Source organism: Lepidochelys olivacea (assembly GCF_965140295.1).
Source record: "Lepidochelys olivacea isolate rLepOli2 genome assembly, chromosome: 2".
NCBI lineage: Eukaryota > Metazoa > Chordata > Testudines > Cheloniidae > Lepidochelys > Lepidochelys olivacea.
The window spans coordinates 68602828-68622553 of NC_140412.1; the positions used below are offsets into that span (position 1 = coordinate 68602828).

The 19726-nt window shown below is 41.4% G+C and overlaps 1 protein-coding gene across 1 annotated transcript in view; it reads left to right on the forward strand.

The window, feature by feature from the left end:
- Positions 1 to 19726, forward strand: part of LOC311517095 (epidermal retinol dehydrogenase 2-like) — a 33759-nt gene that overhangs the window by 1678 nt on the left and 12355 nt on the right. The window contains exons 2-3 of the mRNA XM_084621679.1: positions 1562 to 1919; positions 10877 to 11008. Of these exons, the coding sequence (XP_084477805.1) occupies positions 1590 to 1919; positions 10877 to 11008 (462 nt within the window). The 5' untranslated portion in view covers positions 1562 to 1589. The remainder of the gene's footprint in view (positions 1 to 1561; positions 1920 to 10876; positions 11009 to 19726) is intronic.

Below are 19726 nucleotides of genomic sequence, written 5' to 3' on the forward strand. Positions count from 1 at the left end.
TCTAAGGTGCCACAAGTACTCCTTTATTTTTGATATAGATCCTCTGCCTGTCATTACAACATTGGTAACAAAATCCGCATAAACCTTGGAGGGTTGAAAATTATTCACAAAAAACTGTTGTAGTATTTAAGGGCCACTGCAACAGATAGAAGAAAGAGGAGACTCAATACTGCACTTTTCTTATATATGTTGTCACTGTTTAGGTCTTGATGGTTTTAAAAAAGTATTGTTAGTACTCCTTTTTATAATGTCACAATATCTGATAGCTTGCTATACTGAGCTTTTTAACTGGATTTAAAAGGACAGAGACAAGTGATTTTTTCTTAGTTCATAATTCCCATTAAAATAATGCACAGGTTTTTACAGTAAGGGTAATTAACTATTGGAATAATTTACCTAGGGACTGGGTGGATTCTTGATCACTGAGTCTTTAAATCTTGATGGGATATTTTTTAAAAAACCATATGCTATCATTCAAACAGAAATTATCTGCTGGGTGCAGTAATTGCTGGGTAAGATAGGGCTTGTCTTATGCAGGTCAAATTAGAAGATCATGATATTATGATGATCCTTTCTGGCCTTGTCATCTATGGGGGGAAAAAAACTTATTTGCTGCTTTGTTCCACTTGACAAACATTATTTTTCATCACATCTTGAGTGATGCTGGAGAGGATGAGATTTCACCCATTTGTTCAAAGTAACTACAAAAATCCAAGATAGTTTTATCACAAACTAACTACATAGAACTGACTTTTTACATACAGCAACTTCAGAAGTGAAATGTACCAAATTTATAACAGGTCCCTAGAATTAAGAGCCTAAAATTTAAAGACACAATAGATATGTACAGTAGAGAACAATGTAAAGGAAACAAAATGATGTGCTGTCATAATAAAATTGTAAGATTGTAATTCTATGCTGCTTAGGAGCATTGGTGCACTTTACCATAATATAAAACACTGGGTGTGATTTTTAAATCTAGGGCTCCTGGGTACCATGAAAATACAAATAGTAATATCAATGGAAAATTTGCAGTGTTTGAACAAATCATTATCTCCTGTGCTTTGAAACTGTGATTCACATTTTCTCTTGGGAGAAGGAAACTTTTTTAGCAGTCTATCTTCTGAGGTTAATGCAGTCTGAGTGTTTTGGTGGTTTTCACTCCATTTAAACAAACTACTCCTTTTAAACAAACTACTACGAAAACAATCTATTTTTTGGCAGAAATGTGAACAATTACACAAAATGTGTGTATACAAAAGCCCACATATGTATATAAAATGATATTACAGCCAATGGAAAATGCAGTGTTAAAACGAAGTGAATAGGAGACTTGTGGGATCTTGCTCCTCTGGCCTAAGCAGTCTTTAACAGCTGGCACTATTCCATGACTCCCTAGGAAAATACAATAAATATATCTAGCGATAAAATGCATTTTTGCATAAAAGAATTGTGACCTATTAACTAACTAGATCCTTAGGGTACAAGCTAATTCTTTTTTTTTTAACCCTAATATCTCTGAAGTTTCAATGCAGCATTTTTGTTTTATCTTTTTAATCAGAAAAATTATCCTTCGTATCTGAAAAATCATGTGCAAGTTAAACAGCATCTTGGAGACCCTTGAATTCCTGATTTTATTAGGATATTACTACTTTGAGGCTTTCGTTCTGTTAATTTGTCCTCCATGTAAAAAGAATGTTGCTGGTGAAATAGTGCTTATTACAGGAGCTGCAAATGGGATTGGAAGGCAGATTGCCTTAAATTTTGCTCGTCTTGGGGCTACCCTGGTTTTCTGGGACATTGATGAAGAAGGTAACAAAGAGACGACTAAACTGGCCAAAGAAAATGGAGCCAAAGGAGTTTATGCCTACAGGTGTGACTGCAGCAATAGGGAAGAAGTCTACAGAGTGGCAGATCAGGTAATATTTTACGTTGTTTTTGTTTCCAGTATAATATTGTATCTGATTAAAAGATATCTCTTTCAAATAATTAGTTTTAGAAGCAGTAATGTTTGATAAAGAGGACTTACCACTTATGTCCATTTATTGCAATTTAACAAAAAAATTGAAGGTATTTTAAATGGAGCTTAATCTATTTTTTGTAATAAAATAATTGGGTTTGATCTAATGTACTGTGGAGACTGAAATACTGTGAGTTTTCCCTCTAAAGGAAATTAGTTGCTTCAGATCAAAACCATGGTAAAGCATATGATAGTAGTTGACTTCACATGTTCATTGCTGAGACTCAAAATTTGCAAATGTTACTGAGAAACAGTAAAACAGAGTAAAGAGATTTTTCTGCTATTTGTCCATGTGATCAGTGAATTATAGTTAAATAAGGATGTCTTGGGATCTAACCATTTCAAAAAAGCAACTAGGAGGGTCTCATCCTAGTTTTCCTGATGTACAGTTTGACTTATTCTTCACTCAGCCTAAGCTGGAAAATAAGACATAATAGAACCTCACTACAAACTTAACTTTTGCTGCTCTGCTGCCCTATCTTAAGTAAACTAAAGCTTTATCTACACTACACAGTTTTGTCGACAAAAGTCAGGTTTCATTGACAAAACAGTGGAGGTGTACACACTGCAATGTTCCTTCTTCCAATGTAACTCTCCTGCTTTGCCAACAAAATAAAACTACCTCGATGAGAGGCGTAGAGCTTTCTGTGGCTAAGTTATATTGAGAGGGCTCCTTGGTTATGTCACTGTAAATGGCCTCCAGGAGGTGTCCCACAATGCCCATCCTGAAACTCTGGTCCAGAGTTTGAACTCGGCTGCCCTGCACCCAGGTATACAGGTTTCTGCCCTGCCCCTTTCAAAGTCCCAGGAATTTTTGAAATTCCACTTCCTGTTTGCTCAGTGTGGAGAGCTCACATTGCATCTGCCCAGCTGACCATGAGAGCTCCATGCAGTAAATGCTCTCACTCTTGGACCACATCTGAGTTGTTGGATCTGCTGGCACTGTGGGAAGAGGAGGCTGTGCAGTGCCAGCTCCACTCTAGCCATAGGAACTTCGGTACCTACAATCAGATTTCTCATGGCTTGTTGGATAAGGGCTATGCAGCAGTGCTGTGCGAAGATAAAGGAGCTGAGGCAGGTGTACCAGAAGGCCAGGGAGGCAAACCATCACTCTGATGCTGCACCAAAGACCTGCCACTTCTATAAGGAGCTGGATGCTATCCCTGGTGGCGACCACACCTCCACCACCAAGAGCCCCATGGATACTTAGGATGGGCTGGAGGCAGTGGACAGTGGACTCAACCCCAAGGATGAAGTTGTGGATGAGGAGGTTGAGTTGGAGGACAACGTGGAGAACACGACAGGGTCGTCCAGTGGCATGGCAAGTCAGGACCTCTTTTCCATTCCAGAGGGATCTAGCCAGTCCCAGCAGTCCATCTCTGGCGTGCATGATGCAGGAGAGGAGAGCCCTGGTAAGTGATGTTTTTGAGTTGATGCTGCTCAGTTATGTGTGGTAGAGCTGTCCTTTGCTCTGTATAATCTAGAAGTGGGTGAAAGGATAGAAACATACAAGACTAGCTGTGTTTGAGTGTGCTCCACATTCCCCTGTGCAGCTAAGCAGCGTGGCGGAACAATGTGTTAATGCACACTGAGATTTCACAGGAATCTTCCAGAGAGATCTCTTGGAAACTTTCCTGGAGGCACTTGACAATCCTCTGCCGAAGGTTCCTTGGCAGAACTGCTTTGTTCCTTCCCCCATTGTAGGAAATTTTCCTACGCCAATCGGCAATCTCTTGTGCAGGTACCAAAGTGGCACGCAGGCAAGCAGCGTAGGGCCTGGGTCTGAAGTTGCTCTCATGCGGAATTTACAATATTGTCCCTAATTGCATGCACTGATCCCCTTAAAAAAACATGTAGACCCTTTGCTTCATCTTGAATGCCCAACTCCCACCCAGGCCGAACTCACCATGTGTAAGGTGTTTACCAAGATGTGTGCTTGCCAAGGGACAGTGGGAAAGTGATTCGTATGTTAAGAGGTGTATTTTACTGTAATGATTCAATGTTGTGCATGAACTAACCGTCATGCTTCTGTATATTGTTTCTTGTGCTTCTGCAGATGTGGACTTCAGGGGAACCCACTGTACACTGGCAGAGCACCTCTGCCAGATAAGGAAGCAACCAAGGCGGAGCAAGGAGGACATGTTCCAAGAAGTGCTCCAATCCTCAGAGGCCGAAAAAGGAGAATGCAGGGAGTAGAGAGAGACCCTGAAGGAAAAATTTAAAATAGAAAGGCAGGACAGAAAGGAGAGTGAGGAGCGCATCATAAAGGGCCAGGAGTGGATGATAAAAGTGATAGAGGATCAAACAGAGAAGTCCCTAATCAAGCTCCAGGCCAAACACATGTGTGCTCACCCCACCTGCAGCCAATACAGAACTGCTTCCCATGCTCTCCAAACTCCTCCCACATATTCTTTGCAACTTCCCGGAACGTCTCGGTACCCCATTCACTCCACCCCTTCGGACAGCTTCCAAAGTGACAGCGGACTTACACACAGCTATGAGAGCCTACACTGCCCTGAATTGTCATCTCCCTTCCAACCAAGCCTTTTGTGTGTGGTGTTAATTGGTATTTAATAAAAACAAACTCTCTGAAAGATAACCAATCTTTATTTGTCTTCTACACGTGTGGTTGCTAGTGGTCGTAATACATAGTGGCTGTTTGATCATTTGCTGACTACAAATCCCAGTTAGGAATCATCACAATTTCATGCAAGGCTGCAAGTTAACAGAGCATGGCAGAGTGCTGTATAGAAAGACACATTACTGGTGTTCATTATTAAAATGACAGGTTTCAGAGTAGCAGCCGTGTTAGTCTGTATTCGCAAAAAGAATAGGAGTACTTGTGGCACCTTATCAAAATGTTGCCTCCAATACCAGCCTGATTTGAATAGCCCCGATTGTGCCCTTCTAGTAGCCCTGGTATCTGGCTGCTCAATTCAGCAGCAAGGCAATCCACCTCTGCGCTCCACCCCTGGGGGAACTTTTCACCCTTAGCCTCACAACTATTATGGAGCATGCAGAAGGTTGCTATGACCATAGAAATGTTTTCCTCATTTAGCCCTAACCTGCCATAAAGGCAGCGGCAGCGCACTTTTAATCTGCCAAAGGCACGTTCCACAGTCATTCTGCACCTGTTCAGCCTATTGTTGAAGTGCTCCTTGCTGCTGTCCAGTTTTCCTGTGTAAGGCTTCATGAGCCATGGAAGTAAGGGGTACGTTGGGTCTCCTGGGATCACTATGTCCTTTCAGCATCTCCCACTGGAATCTTCTGGTCTGGAAAGAAAGTCCCTGCTTGGAGCTTTCTGTACAGGCCAGTGTTCTTGAAGATTCTTGCGTCATGCTCCTTCTCGGACCACCCCGCGTTAATGTCAGTGAAACGCCAATGGTGATCCACAATTGCCTGCCACACCATAGACAAGTACCCCTTTCTATTGATGTATTCCGTTGCAAGATGGTCCAGGGCTGGAATTGGAATGTGTGTGCCATCTATCGCCCCTTCGCAGTTAGGGAATCCCATTGCCGCAAAGCCATCCACTATTTCACGCACATTGCCAAGAGTTGCAGTCATTCATAGCCAGATGCAATTAATGGCCCCACACATTTACGTTAACACAGCCCCAACGGTCGACTTCCTGACTCCAAACTGATTTGTGACTGACCAGTAGTAGTCTGGAGTTGCCAGCTTCCACAAAATGATCGTCATGCACTTCTCTAGCAAGAGGGCAGCTCTCGTTTTGGTGTCCTTGCACCGCAGTGCTGGGGCAAGCTCCACATTCAGTTCCTGGAAGGTGGCTTTCCGCATCCAAAAGTTCTGCAGCCACTACTCGTTATCCCAGACATGCACAATGATGCAGTCCCACCACTCAGTGCTTGTTTCCCGAGCCCAGAAGCGACGGTCCACCATGTTCTGCTGCTCCGTGAATGCCAGAAGTAATCTGGTGTTTCTTTCCATGGCACACAGCAAGTCAGGCAACTCTGATTCCTGTTCAGAGTGGGAGCTCCTGATATACTGCATGACCATCCACAGTGTGTTCATAACAGTGATCACAATAGTAGAGAGCAGTGCGGGGTTCATCCTTTCAGACCGAGAAATGCCATGAAACGCAGTCGGCTCCATTCGTCTCACATCAAGTTGGTTGATACACAACTACTCTCAACCATGCACATCGTAACTGGGACAATTTGACCAGCCCCAGTACCATGGCTTACTGTGTTAAGTAACATCCTCCTCCTCGCATCCATTGTGAGGATGCTAAATACAGAAAGGCTTGGGTTTGCACTGATCTTCACAACCAATCACTTTACGCAGACCTCTTCAACCTCCCAAGAGTGTGCATATTGTTGAGACACCTGTTGTGGGCCTACTTGACACTACTTTCTCTGTGATGTCAATGTGGAATGAAGAATGGTCTGCCATTGATGTCAGAAACCAGTCTCTTACAACTGACTTAACTATGTGTGTATCTGGCTTTGATTTGCCATTCTGCTCATGGGGCCTTCTGAACCAATTTTCAATAAGCCAGGGTCAATGTGCAGCCAGCCTTCACACCTGAGGCCAATGAGAGGATCCCACATGTGGCTGTGTCTAAAGACAGACAACGTCACACATCACTGATGACTGGATTTGATGGTGGTCTGACGGTTCTGCACTTCACTGATGAGGGCTGCTGCAAATTGGTTTTGCAAGCTCCACGTACAATAAGAAGATCCTTGGAATAAAATGAAATAATCAATTAATCAGAGGATTTAACTAAGTACAAATAAAAACTTTCTAGAATTTCTAAGGATTGATTAAGAATGTGGCTGTCTATTTGGTTATAAATCCCAACTAAAGAATTTTACCAACTTTAGTCAAATTTACAACTTGGTACCTGTTGGAATCTTAATACTGAAACTAATTTTTTATTTGTCTGAACCACATCCTCAAAGCCAATTGTAAAGATTTCTTTTTAGAATTCTGTTGCTATGGGGTGGCTAACGCTTTCCTCCTTCCACGCCCCAAAAGAGACATTATAGTACAGACTTTAACAGAACACTCTTCATAAGCAGAAGTTTGAGAACACTCGCTTACCAGAAATTACAGAATACAATTTCAAGCCAATGTAAGCCAGGACATTAAAACACAGAACACACTTCAATGAATGGTTTTATGAGACAACTTTTAGGGCTGTTTAGACCTGAAGAACTTACTTTCTGGTGTCGTCTCTGTTTAGACTTTTGGGGTATTTATACACCAGGTGCATGCACGCAGCCACACTTTCACACTCTAAAATGAAAGAATGTTTAAAAAAAAAAAAAAAAGCTGGGATCTCTACCAGCTAATAAATGCAAAAGACAAAAACAGGAAAAAAGGAAAACTAAGATACTTAAGATAACAAAGGTGTTGTGAGCTCTTAAACCTTTGTAGTCTTCTGGACTTTCATAGAGTATGCAGCATTGTTGTAGCCATGTTGGTCCCAGGATATGAGAGCGACGAGGTGGGTAAGATCATGTCTTTTAATGGACCAACTTCTGTTGGTGGAAAAGACAAGCTTTTGAACTGCACAAGGCTCTTTTTCTGGTGAAGATCTCTGTGCAGCTCAAAAGCTTGTCTCTTCCACCCACAGACATTGGTCCATTTAAAAACACTACCTCATCCACTCTGTCTCTCTCATAGAGTATGCCGTCAAGGAACCAGATGATGATGTTACTGGCACAGCGCTTCTTGCTAGCAAACCTTCTTGTAGCGAGACTGGTCAAAGGCTGGCATGGCCTGTTCGTTGATGTCTTGACTTCTTCTCCCCAAGGTGGCTGGGTCTTGAGGATTCAGGAACATCAGTCTTCCCTCAGGTGGCTTGTTGACCCAAAAGGTAAAGGCTTCTCAGCCTTACCCTTGATTCTTATGATTTGCAAACTTTGCTTACTTTGCCTTGCAATGCCTGTCTCTAAGGCTGTCATAAACATAGAGTGCGAGACCTACCTTAGAGCCATGAAACTTGGTTCAATCAGGTTTAAATTAGGTTAGCCTGAGCTAGCATCTATATTGGGGAAAGACTAGTTAGACTGTGTCCTTCCCCCATGCTTCCCCCATGCTTCCCCCACTCCTCCAAAAAAACCCAGAACACAAGACTACTTTTGAGGAAACTGATATGGTCTTATTTAGGTGAAAAGGTCTTATGATGATATGGAATCACCAGGTTATGAAAAGTTCAACAAAAGTCCTATAAAATTAGCTGATTGTTGCTACAATCTATTTCAATCAGTCACTTAACATTCATCCTTCACAAAATTAAAAATAAGGTTAAACAACTAAGGATCAGTGGCGTCATTCTTCTTGCAAACAAGACAATTTACAGTAATCTTTCTATTTTGAAACTGGGCTGTACGTCAGACAACTTATCTTCTGGAATCTTCATCTTGAAGTTACTTTAAAACCTATCAAGATCAACCATTTAAGAATACAATTTAAAAACTAATATAAAGTCTGAATTTCCATATACTCTATTTCTCTTGAGAAAGCATATACAAAAGTGGCAATTAAGCTGGTATACGCAATCTTAACATTAGCATTTTCTAACTGACTCCTGAATGTAGTGAGTGGAGTTGAGTGAATAATGTATTTTTTGGTTTGCTGGCAATTCTGAAAAAAAAATGTTTTTGTCAAATGACACTTTTCAGCAAATCAAAACATTAAAAAGAGTTGACATATTTGGGTAATGTCACATTGAAATGTTTTGTTTCATTTTGACCCAAAAAATCCATTATGATTTGCAGGCATTTTGACAAAAGCAAAGTATTCAAAGCTGGATGAGGAGGTGATAGTGGTGTCTCCCTTTATAAGTTTTAGACCTGTGGTTAAAGCACTCACACGGAAGACCTGTGTTTGTTTCCCTGCTTCTGATGTGGAGAAGAGATTTGAACTTGGGTTTCCAGCACTACAGGAGAGTGCCTAGCCACTGGACTTTTCTGGTGTGGGGCTTTCTCAGTCTCTTCTGTTGAAGCTTTTCCACTTTTCCACTAAATAGTCATTGAGCAAGGACTTCAATTTGGGTCTCCCATATCCTACGTAAGTGCCGTAACTACCATGCTATAGAGTCATTCTCAGTCTCATTCCCTGGCCCAAACACTTTTATATGACTATGAATGACACTCGATACTGTGAATGACAATGGATAGTCATTGGGCCAGGGAAAGTGAGTGAGTATGACTCTATAGCCTGGTACTTAGGACAGTCACCTAAGATGTGGGAGACCCAAGTTGAAGTCAGTGCTCCATGACTATTTAATTATTGATACTAAGGGCTTTCCTTCAAGTGCAGCTGCACCACTGTAGCACTTTAGTGGAGATGCTACTACACTGACAAGAGAGCTACTCCTGCCAGAATAGTTAATCCCCCTCCCTGAGAGGCAGTAGTAGGGTGACCAGATGTCCGATTTTATAGGGACAGTCCCGATTTTTGGGTCTTTTTTTTATATAGGCTCCTATTACCCCCCATACCCTGTCCCGATTTTTCACATTTGCTGTCTGGTCACCCTAGGCAGTAGGTATGTCAAGGGGAGAAGCACTCCTATCAATATAGCACTGTCTACATGGGGGGTTAGGTCAGTATAACAACATTTCTCAAAGGTGTGGATTTTTCAGACCCCTGAGCGACATAGTTATATAGGTCTGTAGTCTAGACGTGGCCAAAGTGGAACAGCTTCAACAGGTGAGATTAAGAAAGCCCCATCGCCCAATGATTATGCAATGTGGGAGACCCAAGTGCAGATCCCTTCAACACATCACGCAGGGTGTGGAATTGCAGCCAGATTTCCCACATCCTAGGTGAGTGGCCTAACTGCTAGGCTAAAGCTTATAAGGGAAACACCTCCTTTTCTAGCTAATTTGTCCGTGCTTTGCTTTTGTCAAAATGCCGAAAAATCAAAAGCATTTTTTCCAGGTCAAAACTAAACATTTTGTTTCAACATTATCAAAACATTGAGACTCTTTCAGCTCAGTTGAAACTATTTGGTGAACTTGACACACATTTGGAAATAGTTTGGGTCCACCCAAAACTGCATTTTTTTATGAATAAACTACTCATCTGAAAAATTTCATCCAATGCTAGTAACGATGTTGTTTGTTTTGTCGTTTTTTAAAATGGAATATAAGAATAATCATATGCGCATAGTACACATTACCAGGTAAACTAATATACTGAAATTATTCCAGGTCCATATGAAATTTCCAACACATTGACTCTACCAGCTAAACATTACGGGATCAAGCACCTTGAATATTCTGCGTTCCTATGAGTATGGATTATTCTTAAAAGCACAGACTTAGGGCTTGTCTACATGTGCAACAATGTGTGCTAAAGGGGTGTAATTTCTAAAGTGTACTAACATGTTATGCACTAACTGGCCCATGTAGACCCTGCTGAAACAAATTATACATTCCCTACTGCACATTAATGTAGTGCTTAGTTCTCACCAGCAGGGTTTACATGGGCCAGTTAGTGTGCAACACTTTAGAAATCACACCCTTAAACTACAGGCAGAAATCTGTTCCTTGAAGAGTTTTTTCATACTCAAGTGTTAGAAGTTGGTTGATAAAATATCCTCAATTCCATTAACTCCTTTCTAGGCATGTACACTAATTGAAAAGTCATGTGTGAATCTGACAGTAATCCTCTGAGAGTGTAAACTCTTCAAGACAAGGGGACTGTCTTTCTCCGTGTTTGTAAAACACCTATCAAATGTGGTCTGCTTCCACAGTATTGGTAATAAATAATAATGGCAAATATTCAGGAAGTACATAGAACAGATCACTATATGTTTTTATAAACATAAAGCATGAATATCATATAATAGCTTGGTTTTCCCTTCTTTCCTTTCAGGTTAGAAAAGAAGTTGGGGATGTTAATATCCTAATCAATGATGCAGGCATAGCAAATGTGAAGACGTTTCTTGACCTTCCAGATGCTGATATGGAGAAAACTATAAGGGTGAACATCATGGCCCAGTTCTGGGTAATATATTTTTTCCATGGATAACTGTGAAAGGGCGCTAGCACCCAACTTCTTCAGAAGTGAGCAAAATGTGTTCAACTTAGGTTGTCTAGTATTCAGAAATTCCCGTTAGAAATGGAGCAATATTTGGTTTTGGTTCAACTTGTGACAAATGCCAGGCTGAAAAAGTACTAGCTTGCAAGCTCTGCTCCTCTATGAGGTATGAATTGACTAGGAACAGGCACCCAAACTGTCCTCACAAAAAATGATGTGCACTGACGTTAAAAGCAAAATCTGACAGTGCTCTTTGGTGTACATCTAAAGGCTTTGTATTGCTAAGTCAAGAAACAGAATCTCTCTATAATAGCTGTGACTGCAGTTAGTGATGATAGAATTCTATTTTTTTTTGGTCTCTTTTCCTATTCTCACCTTTCATAAAACACAAGCCGTGATATATTTAAACTACACTTCCTACACCAGTATGCAGGACTGCACATCTGTAACTGGTATTTTCCTTTGCTTTCCATAGATTTCAAATAAAATTCTGGGGTATTTATTTTCTGGTACCATCTGTCCTCAACAGCCAGTATTTGTACAGATCATTTATTCTTAGGGTCTGAAAGCACTTTTCAATGGTTAATAGAGAATTGTCCCATTTTAGAGATTTGTGAAGTCAGAGAAAGGCACAAAGTGGTAAAGTCAGCTTTTGAAAAGTGTCGTCTAACTCTGGTGCATATTTTTAGAACTCTGGACATGACTTGCAAAACAGCTCAGCAGCCAGTAATTCCCACTGTGACATTTATGGCTGGATTGTTATCCATTGTGCTGAAAGATTTTTTTAAAATCTGGCCACTTATTTTGGTGTTTGAATGGGAGCTGATCTGTTTTGAAAATCTGACCCCTAATGCCTGATCTTCTGAGTTGCTGAGTGCTCACAATTTCCATTGACTTCAGCTGGAGTTTCTGAGTTTTCCAGAATCAGGCCATAGTGTGTCAAGCTGAGCACCCAAAAACTGAGGCACACATAATGAAACAGAATTGAACAAGTTAGCCTGAAGTGACTTGACTTTTGTTGGACAGGAAATCATTAGCCACAATTGACCCCATACAGTCTTGTAGCTGTAGTCATCCCATTTTTTAAAAAAAAAGACTGAAAACATAAGTGGCTTAACTGTGAACAAGGATGATGAGCTTGGGCTAAGACACTGGACTGAGACTTCGGACAGTCTGGGTTAAATTCCTGGCTCTTTTACAGATGTCCTGTGTGAAATATTTAATGATAGTTTAATGTTCAATGCTTAATGAAAGTTAGCATTACTAAGAGATGTTTGAAGCAGCGTTCTGTCTTGTAGGCAACAGGTTATTAGGGTACAGTCATTCACTTGCCCTAGGATCTGCCCCACTTCTCAGAGTTACATTCCCCCTGTCATAATTAATTCATGGTCACAAAGATGTGTGGGAATGAGTGGATATGTGAATGCTGAATAGCTATTAATTATATTTAAACAAATAGGACACATGTCTTGGTCATAAGCAGAAGTTTGCCTACCAGTTCCTTATCACATGGCACCTTCTTGCATCTTGTCTTTGAGAATATCTCTTTGTGATTATCAACAAATTGGTGCAAGACACATACATACCGAACTGGCGTCTTCTAGATGACTTCAAGATCAAGGTGCCAAGTCACTGATGCACAATGAACTACAGCCGACATGCTGGAACCCCTAATTGGACAAGAGTGTCCCTAGGGCTGAGTAGAGGAGTCACTGATCCAAAAGATGCTAACCATGCAGAAAGAAGGGAGAGGCTCTCTCACATCAACCCAACACCCAAAGTTGTATCATGCTTTGTTCCCTGGACCAGACATCCAAAGAAGAAGAGGTGAAAGACTCTGACCGCCAGCTAAGCCAAGCCTGAAATCTACAGCTAAGAAATATGAGACCAAACTTTCCTCACCACATGCAAAAGAACTCCAGGTTACATAGTTCCAAACTAAGACCACTCTTATGAGCTAAAGACTTTGAGAAGAAGGTATGAAAATCCTTCTGTAGAGCAATTCAAGGACACTCAAATCGCTCCAATGCACGCACACACGCACATGTGTGTCGCAATTGCCTCTCAAAGTAGACACTAAACCCCTAAGTGTTATCTAAACATAAGGAGATCCTGGGTCATGGCAGTTTTAGGATGACACTGGTTTAAGTATGGGTCTCTAGAAAACTTTCTATATCTGTGTATGACTGCCAGAAAAATGCAGGTATTGTGTTCAAGTGGGGAGAGGAAATAGAGTAAATGAACAGACGCTTGATGTGATTTCTGTGAACACGAAGCTAAGCAGGAGAAAGCAACCAGAGAGAGAAGGCACTAAAAATCATTTTAAGAGCTGTACTTCCTCAAAATCAAGGCAAGAAATAGCCTCTGCCTTTAACGGACCCTTCGGTAAAGGGTTTAAATAAAAAGGAATAGCTTCTCCCATTAACCTTCCTGCTAAATCTTAACAGAATTGTTTTCCTTAACTTGTTCACTGGCAAAGCAGATAAATTGAACCATTGAATTACTGATTATGTTTTAATTATACCCTTAATTTGACTGTTGCATTATACCATAGTAAGTTAAGTTAGGAAAACTTTAACTTAAATTAGCTTGTGTTGCTTAAATTCATATTTGTTCTATAACTGCTTGCTTAGTCTTTTAATAAATTTATAAAAGGTGCACCAAACTGGTTTATTTCTCACAGCTTCAATCCAGAGTAACCTATATAGAGGTAAAAATAATTAAATGTTATTCCTGAGCCCCTCCTATATTTTAATTACTTAAAATAATACCCTATTTTCCCTATAATGGGAAGTTTCTTAACTTCTTTATACATCAGTTCCCAATAATAAAATAGGGATAGTAATACTTCATTTCCCCCTTGCTTTTGTATCTTACCTATTTAGATTGTAAGAGACAGATTTTCAAAGATTTTAGGAACAATAAGTGCCTAGTGAAATTTTCCAAAATAGCTAAGCAAGTTACATATGCTCCTAGTGGGCACTTAGCCACTTTTGAAAATTCCAGTAGTCATCTATTTGCACCTTTAGACGCCTAAATACCTCTGAAAATCTAGTCCCAAGTTCTTTGGGCAGGGACTGTCTCTCACTATGAGTTTGAACAGTACCTAGCACAATGGGCCTTGGTCTTGACTGGGACCTGTAGGTGCTATTGTAATAAAAGTGATTAATAATAAAGTAATAATACGCAATTCATATTTTTCCATTACTTCTCTAACTTCCCGTTCTCTATATTTAATTCACTTGCAAATAAGATTTAATTAACTATCTTATTCCCAGTGCATCCCTGCCTCCTTAAAATTAGAAAACACCTTTAGAAGACATAGGCTCAGATCTTCCCTTACATTGGAGACACATTGTAATGTGAAAACCTACACAAAATACACTGCTATGGTGGCTTTGGGGCCACAAGCCAATCACCCCAGCACAGGGGATCCTCCAATGGCTTAGAATTGGTGTAACTGCTCCTACAGCAACCCATTCCTGCCCTGATGCACACCCTAACTGAGCCCTCTGGGAATGAATGAGGTCCATCAGTAACTTTACTTCCGAGTTCACTAGAACTGAAGCCATTTGCACTTCCCATCCAAGAGTTTTCTCTCATTCTAGGCCAATGATAATTATGACTTTGTCTGCATTAGAGCTGGAAGGTGTAAATTCCAGCTCGAGGAGACATACCCTTGCTAGCTCTGATGAAGCTAACATCCTAAAAATAGAGTGTGCTGTGGTGGTGTGAGGAGCAGGATGGGCAAGCAGACTCACGCATGTACCTGTCTGAGATGCTAAACGTGCTCCAGGCAGCTCTCCCCTCCCACGTCTCACACCGCCATGGCTACGCTCTATTTTTAGCACACTGGCTCAATGAGAGCTAGCATGAGTATGTCTCAAGGTGGAATTTACACTTCCAGCTCAGTGAGAAGCTGCCACTGGGGGAAAGCATGCTCTATAGTTCCAAGCTTTTAGCCCTCCAGAGATAAAATGTTGTGACAGCAGTAGCTGAAATAATGTGGACAGTGAATGCCTTTGATAGAGAAGGTAATTGTAGTGGCTCTATGTGCATATAGAAAGGAAAGAGACACCAAGCAACTTCACAGATGTGCTAATATTGTTTTCAGTAGAGAACTCTCTCATCTCACAGCATTCTTCTGCCTGTAGAAACAAAGCAAAACACTCACTTATCCACCTTCAGTGCTTGGTTTCCAGTAATGAAAGATCCAGTTCTCTACAGAGCCTTATTGCAAACAATTCCTTCGCAGAATGTTTCTGCAGGTACCAGGTGGGGAAGAAAATATCTGGAGAATTTGGCCAATTGGGGCACTGGGATTTGGCAGATTAATATTCACAAGATTTTCTTCCACAGGGAAAAATCCTGGTCACTGTACAAAGCCTGAGTAATAGGAGAAGAAGCAGAGATTACTTTAAAGATTCTATGAGACCATCAAGGGTTGCCTCCTCCTCAGACCATGCAAACTCCTTACTCTGTGCCTCTTTTCCTCCACCCCTTTGTGCTGGACTTCAATAAGCCTCAACAGATCACAGCTTCCCAGCATGTAGGACTCGTGGATGTTCTGTGCTGGGTCCTATAATACTACTTCTCCCAATATATACAGAGGGTCCACACTGATTTTGCAGCTGTCACTGACCTTCATGGCCCTGGAGAAGCTGAAGGAGAGGATTTGCCAAAGAGTGCTTACTTTACAAAGAAGAATGAGTAATAATTAGTCATTGCAAGTTTCAAAGCACTCTGTACCTATTTAACTTTGGCATGCTTGCTCTGACAGAGCACTTTTTATTTTGGTAATAGGTAATCCAACCTGCATCTTCCTGTGTTGGAAGCTAACTTTCATGTTTCAAAGTTCTGGAGAGGAGTCATGCAAAGTGTTCTGCTTTGTCTCCACCTGCTGGAAAATGGAGAAATGAAACAGGCCAGAGCGAACTGAATCTATTAGTGATTGTGGAAAATCATCTGTGACTACCAGGTTCCTCTATTTGATTGATATTTAAGGGCAAAATGGAAAACAGCTTTATTACACTTAAAAGCTTTTACTCAGAAGGTTGGTGCGACTGAGCTCTTCATGGGTAGGAAAATTATAGCCTCATATAGGTTAATGGCAAGCACCACCGATTTGGTCAACTTAACGTATCCTATCTACACACATCCACATTGTACATAATTTAAAAGCTTATTATGTCTACTTAAATATGAAGTATGATGTGGCTCTGTCAAGTGGTGCTGGTACCATAGCAACAAGGATACACAATGACACCATAAATGCAGTAAATTGACCAGTTTGAAATATTTGCATTCATTTCTGTTAGCTTTGTACAGATATAATTTGACATTTCTAGTCATCATTATCATCATGATATCTGTCAAGAATAAGTGGGTTACCACAGTTTTCATTGCCTTGGCAAGTATACAGTTCTGTGCAAGCAAGATTTTCTGACTACAGAGACAGTTGATTGTGCACCAAACCCTACTGGTACAGGCACAAATAAGGTCTTGTAGAAGCTCAGGTGCCTTTGAGCCCATGAAGAATACAGAAAGTAGTTAATCATCCACATTTTTCCATCCATGTTGCAATGTTGATCTGATATTCTATTTACCTGTGTGTGAAGACATCCAAATCTTTATTTTGCCAAGATGCTCTTTTGAGATGCTCTTCAAAACTGTCCTCAAATGGTGAGGAGTTTGGCCTGTGACTTGTACTTTTTTGATGGCTAGATTGAGGTGCAAGCAATTCAGGTCAATTCAGGTCTCTGTGAGTCTTCTATCCTTTCTCACTCCAATCAAATAGCACTGCTACCAAGTTCTTTAATGAAGAAATTGTCCATCACACTCTCCATATTTGGCATGATCTCTGAAGAAGTCAGCTTCCTTTGTTTTCACAGCATTAAACACAGATTCCGCCCCCCACCCCCCAAATACCCGTTAGGAATGACAGTCACCTCCTGTTAATGCATGTAAAGCAGGAAGTATGTTGCAGAAGTCAGGAGTGTGTGCATCACAAACTGCATGCGCAGGTATGAAGTTACATTTGTCCGATGTGCTGGTAATGGTGCCTGTTTCAATCCACATATTATCCATGTGTTCCATTTTTGGAAAGTAGTGAACAGAAAGGTCCAAAACATCTGTATCAGGTGACATCATTACTATGGTTCCTTTGACCCTAAGAGATCCAAAAGCTGTATTAACACATACAGCATGAAGAGCATCCTTGTGTCCGCTTCCTCTTGAGTACTGTACAAACCTTGGGGCTTCTTTGATACCTCTACTTTGCTACTTCACCATTGGAAAAGCCGCCAGCAAGAAGGAGTGTTTGTGTTGTATATGTCTCTACACTCTCAGCTGCATTTTGAACCATACATTCACAGAGGAATTTTACAAGTGACTGCTTACTGGATGCCAGGTTTAGAAACTTTTTCCATGGATGTACAGGGCATCCACCAATCACCTGATATTTCTTGCAGCCAACCTTAGATCCTGCCTGGTGCTGTTTTTCTGCAATTTTCGCAGGGTTACTGTTGTCATATTGGTCAGACTTTGATTGCAGAACTGGCTTTGTCAAATCCTTTTAGGATCTGCCTCAAGTACTCAGCAGCCAGTTCATCACATGTGTGGAATTTGTCTCCAGCCATCATTTTGTATGACAGCCATAGCATCTCTGTACACTGTAGTTTCTCTGTTGCATGATCTTAGGTCATGGATTTTTTCAGCCTGAGCTTTCAGCTGATGTCCTAATTCAGTTTTGTATGTTATTCTCAGTGGTCTGTCAGCATGCAAGAGGGTCTTAGGCACAGGTCCCACTGAGGGACTAAGAACAGTTGCCATTGAAATATCATCTCTGCATCTTGCTAAGGACAGGGCTCTGCAGAAAATTTCTGGACTGATAGTTGCTGTGATTGTCCTTCCCTTACCAGACTTAAATTTGGTTTTCTTGGTCATGGCAGAAAATGTTTTGATGCTAGATTTCTTGACTGGGCTAAAGAAGCAGCATGTCCCATCAGAATCAAGTGCCCCTCTCACAAATCTCTCCATTTGTTCTTCACCAACATCTGCTGTTTTCAGTAGAGTCGTATACATCTGATGTTACATATACTCCACTGGGTATGTTGATAAGGGCCTCTGGATGTGATTCAGGGTCAAATGGGTTTGTCATATTGTTGTGGATATGGTGGTGTGATGGAGTGCTTGCCCCGCACTGGCCCTGGGAGGGTTAAAACCAGCCTAGGGAGGCTAAGTGCAAGGCAGCCAAAGGAGTGGCTGCAGGGGAAACAGCTAATTAGGATGGCGACTGCGGACAATAAGGGCGACAGCTGGACTAGCCGATCAGGGCCCAGCTGGCCCATATGAAAGGAAGCTGCAGCCCAGAGTGAGGGAGTCTGCTGCAGGGAGCCCTAGGGAGACAACTGGCTTCCTAGAGGGCTCCTGGCAGGCTGCCAGGACTTATAGGCTTGAGGCCCTGGGAAAAGAGCAAAGGAATTGGAGCCAGAGGCAGGAGCGGAAGGAACTGGGGCTGTGGGGAAATGGTCCAAGGAATAGAGACAGTGAGCTGGAAGGAAGAGGCAGCAGGAAGCTGCTGTTTGCAGGGTTCCTGGGCCAGGGCCTCCCCACTAGATGATGAAGGAGCAGCCCAGCGGTGGACTGCCAAGCCGCTGCGAGGAGCAGCTGGACTATTATTAGAAGAGGCCCCCGGAAGGGGGGGAAACCGGATGGACACATGACCAGAGGGCTGTGCCATGAAGCAGACGCTGAGAGAAAGGAGAGAATGGGTCTGTAGATGGATGCAAGGATGGGAGAGCCACCACCACCCGAGGATGCACCCGCTGGGACTGAGTAAATTCCTGAAACGCCCAGCAGGAGGTGACAGTGTGGTGAGTTACCCCGTGACAGGTGGTAAAGTTGTAACATGCTCTTCACCCCTCTTCAATGCAGAGCAAGGACTTGTTGGTGGACTTTGTTTTTACTACTTTTGTTATGCCACTTCTTTCTCTCATAGTTTTTGTATATTCATAATATGAAGCTATGTGTTGTCATCTCTAATACTGACCTATGCATAAGTCAATTAAAAGGCTAGTTTCTAGAATATTTCAAAGGCTAGTACTACATACATAGACAATTACAAATTAAAACCTTCTACAAGGCAGACTAGGAGCTATGCTGTATGTACAAAAGCTTACTAATGGTGAAGCATTAGGAATTTGCGTACATTTCTATCTATCCATTATGCAGTGCAGGCTATGGACACACAGTCTACTGATACTGGTGCAATATCTTCAATGTGAGAATAACCTGGCCAGCAAATTTTAATCAAAAATACTGCATAGAAGCTTTATAATCACTGGTGAGATGTTTTCACATCACATATTCTTAATTGTCAAAGTATTTCATGTTTGCAAATTGCAAAGTGTTGATATTCACCATTTTTGCCACATGCTAAACAGCTTCATCACTTCTGAAAAAAAAATTTGCCCATGCAAAACCAATAAAAGTCTTTTATTAAATTGTCGTTTAGTAGGTTTGACCAATAAACACCACAGTAAGGTGTTGAAATTAACTTAAACAGTAGTCATGTTGCAGTGTTTCTGGAACAGTGCAAAAAAATGACACTTTCTCATTCTGGGTACCATTGTTTCACCTGGCCTGCAGGCTTACGGCACCACTAACAGCTTCAGATCATACCTC